The sequence below is a fragment of the Cibotium barometz genome, chromosome 48 (assembly GCF_041138505.1).
Source record: "Cibotium barometz isolate CiBa-2024 chromosome 48, ASM4113850v1, whole genome shotgun sequence".
Lineage (NCBI taxonomy): Eukaryota > Viridiplantae > Streptophyta > Polypodiopsida > Cyatheales > Cibotiaceae > Cibotium > Cibotium barometz.
Genome location: NC_141093.1, coordinates 32,434,105 through 32,442,048, shown reverse-complemented (window position 1 = coordinate 32,442,048; position 7,944 = coordinate 32,434,105). Strand labels below are relative to the sequence as shown.

At 42.6% G+C, this 7,944-nt stretch overlaps 1 protein-coding gene across 1 annotated transcript; it reads left to right on the top strand.

The window, feature by feature from the left end:
* Nucleotides 1–404: 404 nt before the first annotated feature.
* On the top strand, nt 405–4,844 carry LOC147611082 (uncharacterized). Its single transcript, XM_086785332.1, has 8 exons — nt 405–541; nt 1,931–2,194; nt 2,293–2,566; nt 2,844–3,116; nt 3,235–3,434; nt 3,526–3,794; nt 3,915–4,207; nt 4,599–4,844. The coding sequence occupies exons 1-8, from the start codon at nt 405–407 to the stop codon at nt 4,842–4,844; spliced, it is 1,956 nt and encodes a 651-aa protein (XP_086641458.1).
* The last annotated feature ends 3,100 nt before the right edge of the window (nt 4,845–7,944 follow it).

Genomic DNA, 7,944 nt, shown 5'->3' with positions numbered 1-7,944 from the left:
GCATTGGGTGCAATCAGCAAAAGAGTGGAGTGCATAGATAGGTGTAGAAAGGACCAAAAGGTAGGAAGAATAGTCCAGTTCTATGTGGCCAAGTGTTGGTGGTGAGAACAGATTGTGAGTGAATAGGGTTGACTGCACACTGAAAATTTGGAAGGGTCTAGATGTAATAAGTGAAAGATGATTTTAGTTTAGTGGTAGCAAGATTTTATTTAGGACTTGCAAATGGCTTGCAATTGGGTTATCCAAGCAATGTACTTGCAAACAATCCCCAGCTCTACCCTTTGTGTGGGAAGTGCTCTACCCACTTAGTGAGGAGCCCAAAGAAATAGTAAAAGGAGGGTGAAGAGTTTACCTACACTTACTGGCTTTTCGAGAAGATTATGGGCGTCTGTGTTATGTTGAAAATGACTTGCCAGATTGTCGGTAGTGATTGGATGCAGTACATCTTTGCATCAGTTTGGCTTCTTGAAGCTTTGGCAGTGGTTTTGAGGATGCCGGGTGTCGCCTTTGTTAGGCATATTGATAGTGTGGGTGCTAGCAGGTATGGTTTGTGTTGGTGAATTGGGGACTTGATTTGGAGGCCAGTTGCTTGGCTTAAAGTGCCAGGAGGTTGTGGGAGAGGTGGTGGTGGCTGGTGCCTTGTGTTGTGGTAGCGGTGAAGCCTTGCTTGCTCTCTCCCACACACTCTCTCATACACACACACACATGCATATACATAAAATGGTCTAGAAGGGTTGTGCCACAACTGACACCAAGGGCTATGGGGAGAGAACTAGAACCCTTACGGTATCCTAGCTTGGTGAGGATAAAGGGAGCACTTTGGACCGCTCCATCTTTTGTGAATCAAGAGGGTACATCAGGACCACCAGGGTAGGCAGCCCAATGCTTGGTTTTGTGACAAGATGGATTGAGGCTAGAAAAATCAAAATCTAGGAAAGATACGTGGCCTTGAGCATGCAAAATGATACACAAAATTTTGCACATCCTCCGATATCCCGTTTCCCACTCCCAAAAAGTCTTCATCTCCATCTTGTGGCTCAATTTTACAATTGCTCAATGTCACGTACTTTAATGAATGAGGAAAGAGATGGTGCTTTAATAAGGTTAGGCCCAGAGTTGGTGTGCAAATGCATCTTTGCATGACACCCTCATAACCATGACCCTTGCTGACTTTGATGGTGTCGACAAGCACCCGAGGTGGAGTCGCAGAAGAAATAGACAGCAGGGTCGGTGGGTCAAAGGCGCTTTGCCGATCTTCATGTCTCCTAGGGCAGATCTCAGGAATACTTTCATGATTTTGGTGCTCTCTGACGGGAAGAGAGAAGAGGTCGATCTGCTCGCTTGCCCACTACTCCTCTTCATGAAGCCGCCGTGAGCTCCTTGAGATGAGCAACATGCTTCTTCCCTTTCTAAGTGAGAATCTAGAGATGTGCGGCTGAAGCTAGATTTCGGCTTGCTGGCTGATGTGGCACCTACATGGCACATCAGCCACGCTGGCAGTCAACAGAGGTGTTGCTGTTTTATTTCGCCCGTTTTTCACCCGCCGAGCAGCCATAAAATACACAGGCGCCGAATCGTCATTAATACACAGAGGAGCCGTGTTCCAGCCCCACACGCTACACGCTCCAGCTGGCCACACGCTACACCCCTACACGCCTCCAACCCTACACTTCACGCTCGTTTTCTCCACGCAGTAGAACGTTCAAGTCCAGCAGCGGCCTTTGCAAGCAGGTTCCGTCAAGGTGCCTTCTTTTTATGGTTCCTGCAACATTCAGTTCGTTCGCAGGCTCTACATGTAAGTGATCGGCCTCCTCTCATTTGACTTTCACCATAAACTTTGGCCTTGCAAAACCTTCACCGGCTACTGTGACCTTTGGTTCAGCAGGTTCAAGTTTTTTAATTGGTTATTCATGTCTCTCCAAAACTGAAGCTTAGAGAATGCCATGAGTTCTCAAATGCCCCCCATCGGTGTCTTCGATTTGACAGCATTGTGTTGGGTGCACTCATATGACAATCGTTCAAAATACAAATTTGTACGCGAAGCAAAAATCCCTTGGAATCGTGTTGCCGATTTTGTAAAAGGAGCAGCCGACAATGCAAAGTTTCCGACATCTTTCAAAAAATATAGCCACCATCACCGAGATGCCTCCAATCTTACAAAGATTGCACATGAATCATGGATTGAGAAGATAGTGTAAGTGTGTATTTGTTTTAGTTTGTCTAATCCATTCGGAGTTCATCACACACACACATACAATTAAATGTTTATCGTTGCTTCTTTGTTTTGTTTAGCTTTTGGTGTGGTTTTGGTCCTGCTGGCACTAAAGCGCCAATGCAATCTAACATTGCGGATGGCAAAGATGTCGAAACTACCCAGCTCACTGAATGCAAGGACACTAGTAGTGAAGATGATGTTGAGGTCGAGGAGAATAGTGGTGACGAGTCGAATCGTGAAGATGGTGAGATGGAGGAGCGTAGTGAAACAAAAGAGTTGACACAGCCAAGTGCAAAGAAGCCATGTAAGAAAAGGCGCCCTCCCATCACAAGGGCAAGTGAAAGCGTGGATGTAAATGTCATTTTATTGTCAAGAGGCTCGCACAAGATCCAGGGGTTGCCATAATCTCATACATACATCCATACCACACAAATGCAAATGATGAGGTTTGTCATGGTATAAGATTTGTTGATCCCTCTTTGAAGTTCTCTCCATGGATCTCAATGCAAAAGAAACTATGGGTTTCAAGCATGCTATATCGTGGTTTCTCTCCACATCAAGTGTTGGAAATGCATGTCGAAGCATTGCATTCAAGCCAAAGTCATGACCCTACAATTACTATGGTTAGGATGACTTTTTGTCTATTCGTGACATCATGAATATATCTAGCAAGCTGGTTATTGATCAGTACCAGAGCTACACACAGATGATGCGGAAAGCACCAAGAGATGGTGTCACGAGAATCAATCAAGCACCTTTATCTACCAGGAGCAAGATGTGGAACATTCCAAGGAATTTATCCTTGGAATACAATCACCATGGCAAAGGGAGATGTGCAAGAAGTTCGGAAATGGGAACCTTCTTTGCGATGGATGCTACCTTTGGCACAAACAAATATAAGGTATGTGGTGTAATGAATTATCATTTTTACTTCTTGTTCACATTCTCTTAAGTTATAATAAATGTTCATTTTTTACTTCTTGTTCACATTCTCACTTTCCTTTAAAACACATGAACAGTTTCATTTGTATACAATCCTTGTTTTTGATGGTCATCGCAATGGTGTGCCCATTGCTTGGGTGCTTACATCTTCAGCTACATTTGAGTGTACTTGCACTTGGTTAACCAAGTTTAGAGATAATATGCTTGACTTTCATAAATCATGGGAGCCCGGAGCCTTTATGGTTGATGATGCCGAAACGGAGATTAATGCACTCAGGTTAGGACCATATGTTAATATGTGTAGAGTGCAAACTAATGAGAACTGTGTGCTTGAGTTCTATGTGACGTGTCCTTTCTATTTTTCGTAGGGTGGTGTTCAATCAACCCATTTTTCTATGCTTGTGGCATGTCAAACGTTGTTGGCTCCGACACCTTATTAAGAAGGTGAAGGAATGGCCCAAAAGAGCTTCTATGTTTTGGTCTTTGGGAAATATCATGAACATGCAAGGGTCAGCAAATTCTACAGACCATATAATCAAGGAGGATGCAAAGGCTATGATCTCTACCTTCTACTCCGACTTTAGAGATGAGGGGAGTTTTATTGAGTATTTCAAAACCTATTGGGAGGCCAAACTAGGTAAGGTTGAATTTTAAACTTTATACATACTCTTCTTATAGGTAAAATAATGCACACTTGCTCTCCTTCTTGTTCGTACTTCATTTCTTGCTCTTCTAACTTCATTTGTTTTATGTGCAGAAATGTGGGTGCGTGCTTCCCGATTGCTTCCACATTCAGGACAAGACACTAATGGAGCAATAGAGTCATATCATGGGCAGCTCAAATATAAGTTCTTGGGCTCTTCCAAAAGGATGAGTTCGAGGCGGGTGGATTGGCTCTTATACAAGTTAACATCATCATGCTTGCCATATTATTGGTATGTTCAGCAGTTGAAGGACAATGGTTTTATGAGGAACAACGCCATTGAAAGAGTAGTGGAGAATTCTTATGAGCGAGCACTTCATATACCAGATGCTAATGTCTCATTCAAGGTTGGTGGTGTTGCTATAGTGGAGAGCATGCACACAAAAGCTTCATTTTACACAGTCTACAATTCCGATTGCCAATGGGCATGCTGCACATGTGCGTGGACAGAGCTTGGAAATATTTGCAAGCACCAAATTAAGGTGATGTTGTTGCGGGGTGCTTCACATGCTTCACTTATGGAGCAATGCCAACATATGTATGAAGCATGGGGAGATGCTTCTAGGTCTAGTGTCGATCTTCACTCACGTGTATCTACTATTGATGTGCTTGAACCAAATGGTGATGATGTTGCCGCATTAGGGGGGGGACAATGTATGTAGTGAAGTACTTGAGCAAGAAGGAAATGTGAAGACACTTCAATGCTTGTGGCAAGAGTTGTCTTGTTTTGTAGGACAGGACCAACCTTTGATTGAGGAGGCTTGCAATGGATTGAGGAGAACATTGGGCCATGTGAAGAAGGCAAGAATGGATGAGCGAACAGAAACACAAGCTAATTTTCAAGTCTTGGAAGATGGATTCGGCAACTCCTTGAAGCGAGCAAAACCATTCTTTGAGAAGGGCAACAAGAAGAAATCAACATCATCAAAGAGTCACCCATTGGCTCACCCCTTCAAGACCCCTGCTAAGAAAACCAAAGTGTGAATGCAAAAAAGGCTTGACAAGAAAGCTTCAAAGTAGCCTTTTGAATTTATGTAATGAACTCTCCAATGCTTCAATGGCTTTTTGCATCACAGTCTTCAACCAATTATTGTGCGTATTGAGCCGTATTTTGTTCGTGTGTTGCCGTGTGTAAGAGAAACAAAGTTGGTGTGTGTAAGATTGTGTGTGTGTGTGAGAGAGCTTCTCAATAGCGTGTATGAGGAGAGAGAGAGAGAGAGAGAGAGAGAGAGAGAGAGAGAGAGAGAGAGAGAGAGAGAGAGAGAGAGAGACTTCAACAGAGCTTTGCAATAGCGTGTATAGCGTGTATAAGCGTGTACAAAATGCTACATTCATTTAAAAGAACATTCAACATTCAACATGTCTGTAAGAAAGAGCTTCATTTAAAACAACATGAGAGAGAGGCTTAATGTCATGAAACCATTCCAAATGTACCATATTAGAAATGATAGTGTTTTTGGCCACAATGGCTATTACGTAGAGTGTATGCAAACTCACACATAAAATGGGGACATAAAAAAAGCTACATAGGCTTTGACATGACTAAATCCAAAAACAATATCGCTAAGCTATGTTGTTCTTGGCCATCAAACGCGAAGAACGTCGAAGGGGAGCATGTTGTTTCACAACATGAATTGGCGTTTCCTGAGGCTCACTCTCTTCGACCTGTTACGAACAAAAAATTAAGCGTCAATTCAATTCATCACCATCAACAGCTTAAGCTGTAAAACAAATGCTATCATTACGTATCACCTGTGTGCTCATGTCATGCGTATTGTCAACATCTGCATTTGCAACATCGGGGGCCTCCCCACCTTCAATTGAATCCTCCTCCTCACCTTCAATTGTATCCTCCACGTTTAGATTTTCTTTCTCCTCACCTTCAATTGTATCCTCCACGTCTACATTTTCTTCCTCCTCACCTTCAATTGTATCCTCCACATCTACATTTTCTTCCTCCTCACCTTCAATTGTGTCCTCCACGTCTCCATTTTCTTCCTCCTCACCTTCAATTGAATCCTCCACATCTCCATTTTCTTCCTCCTCACCTTCACTTGCTTTCTTGGGTGTTGGGGTGCTGAGGTCAATGGATTGCTCATAGCAACCTGCAAAATTGGTCATGTCATCCATGACCAATTAGTTTTGATATAACCCAATATAAATGTGTTAGCTTAACAATCATGCTACACATGATGATCCCATACCTTCTCTTTTGGAGCAACCAAACTTCCCCTCGTTGGCTCGACGCATGTAGCCAGCCTCATGCTTTAAAACTTCTTCTACACAGCCAGGCATTTTAGAGAGCCTCATCTTCTTCGTTACCTTACGTACGTCTGGTATTTCAAGACGTATGTCATGGCAGTTGAGAAGATGTGCCTCCATACGCACTTTAGAGGGAAAAGGTTTCCTTGCATGGCGACAATCAACAATCTTACAAAAAAATTGTCGAATATTTGCCCCCTCATGAACATGCTCAACGAACTGCACGCATAAAGGTGTAATAAGTACAATCATGCATATATACGTCCAAGCAAATGAATATCTTGAAGAAACATCATTGATTGTTCACGAGTTTGAACATGAGTATTATGAGCAAACAATAAGAGCATGTGAATACATTGATTGAACATGCAAAAGAACAAAATTAAGGCAACCCGCAAGCTTTCAAACTTATTGAAAATCATTAGAGACTAAAGACTAAAAACTTCTAAATACATGCAAGAGCTTCAAAGCGCACCTCGTCCATTTCGCGTCGCACAAAGAAATTGGTGGGCTTCTTAAATGTCGGCACGTCTATTCCCACTGGGAGGAGTACCCTCTCGATTTGGACTAACATTAGGTGCAGTAATTGGCATCTCTGAAGCTCCTAACACGGATGGAGAGTTCACATTGTTTATGGTGCTTGAAATGATATAAGTTGTCATTTATGCTACATTACACACACACACAATACTTTTCTGTAAATGTTAAAGTTTCATTAAGCTTGTATGCATTGTTGTATTATCAATAGTTTCTTTTTGTTACATACACACACATATAGAATGAGACATTACACACACACACACACAATACTTTTCTCTACCCTATTTAAATGTTAAAGATTCTTTAAGCATGCATGCATCAAGATAACTTTAATTAAAAAATAACTTTAATTAAGCATACATGCATGCATTCTCCCATACTTTCCTCTAAATTAAGATTCTTTAAGCATGCATGCATCAAGATAACTTTAATTAAAAAATAACTTTAATTAAGCATACATGCATGCATTCTCCCATACTTTCCTCTAAATCAAGATTCTTTAAGCATGCATGCATCAAGATAACTTTAATTAAAAAATAACTGTCCATAAGCATACATGCATGCATACACAATACTTTCCTCTAAATTAATACAAGAATGCATGCATACAGAATAGCAGCAGCAGCATGACAAGATTTAATTAAAGTTGTTTTTTAATTAAATTTATTTTATTAATTAGACTAAACCCTTGACAAGAGTAGGGCGCTGAAAGAAAGGAGATGCGTTGAATCGCAGGCTACCTGGCAGGGCTCCACGCAGCAGCAGCAGTAGCGGCTCACGTTCAGGTTCTCCTCCAACAGCGTAGCCGGTTCAGCTCCATGCAGCAGAACTCGCCCCACACGTGGTCGAGCGAGTAGCAGCAGCACGTGTATTTGATTCAACAGCGCAGCAGCAGGACGAGCGACTTCGACGGTCGAGCGAGCAGCAGATTCAGAAGGGGAAAATCGTTTGCAGCAGGACGAGCTCCCCTCGTGGTCGAATGCTGGCAGATTCAAAATGAAAAAAAAACGCCTGGTTTTCCCTTCTGCTCCAACAGCGTCGCATGCAAATTTGGCGCTTCTATTTTAGGAAGATTTAATTTATTTTTTCACTCCACTAATTGCATGCAACCGGCGGCGGCTTCGGCGGGTGAAAAAACCACGGGCGAAAAAAGGGGCTGCCGACTGTTGACTGCCAGCGTGGCTGATGTGCCACGTAGGCACCACATCAGCCACCACCAGCAGCCCGATATCTAGCTCGACCTGAGATGTGCAGATCTCACAAACTGGATTGCATCTACTGC

Excerpts from the sequence above, each read along its gene's own strand:
- LOC147611082 (XM_086785332.1), top strand. The coding sequence starts at position 405 with ATGACTTGCCAGATTGTCGGTAGTGATTGGATGCAGTACATCTTTGCA. Across the intron at positions 542-1,930 it reads GATAGTGTGGGTGCTAGCAG|CTTAGAGAATGCCATGAGTT; the intron begins GTATGGTTTGTG and ends CCAAAACTGAAG. Across the intron at positions 2,195-2,292 it reads TCATGGATTGAGAAGATAGT|CTTTTGGTGTGGTTTTGGTC; the intron begins GTAAGTGTGTAT and ends TGTTTTGTTTAG.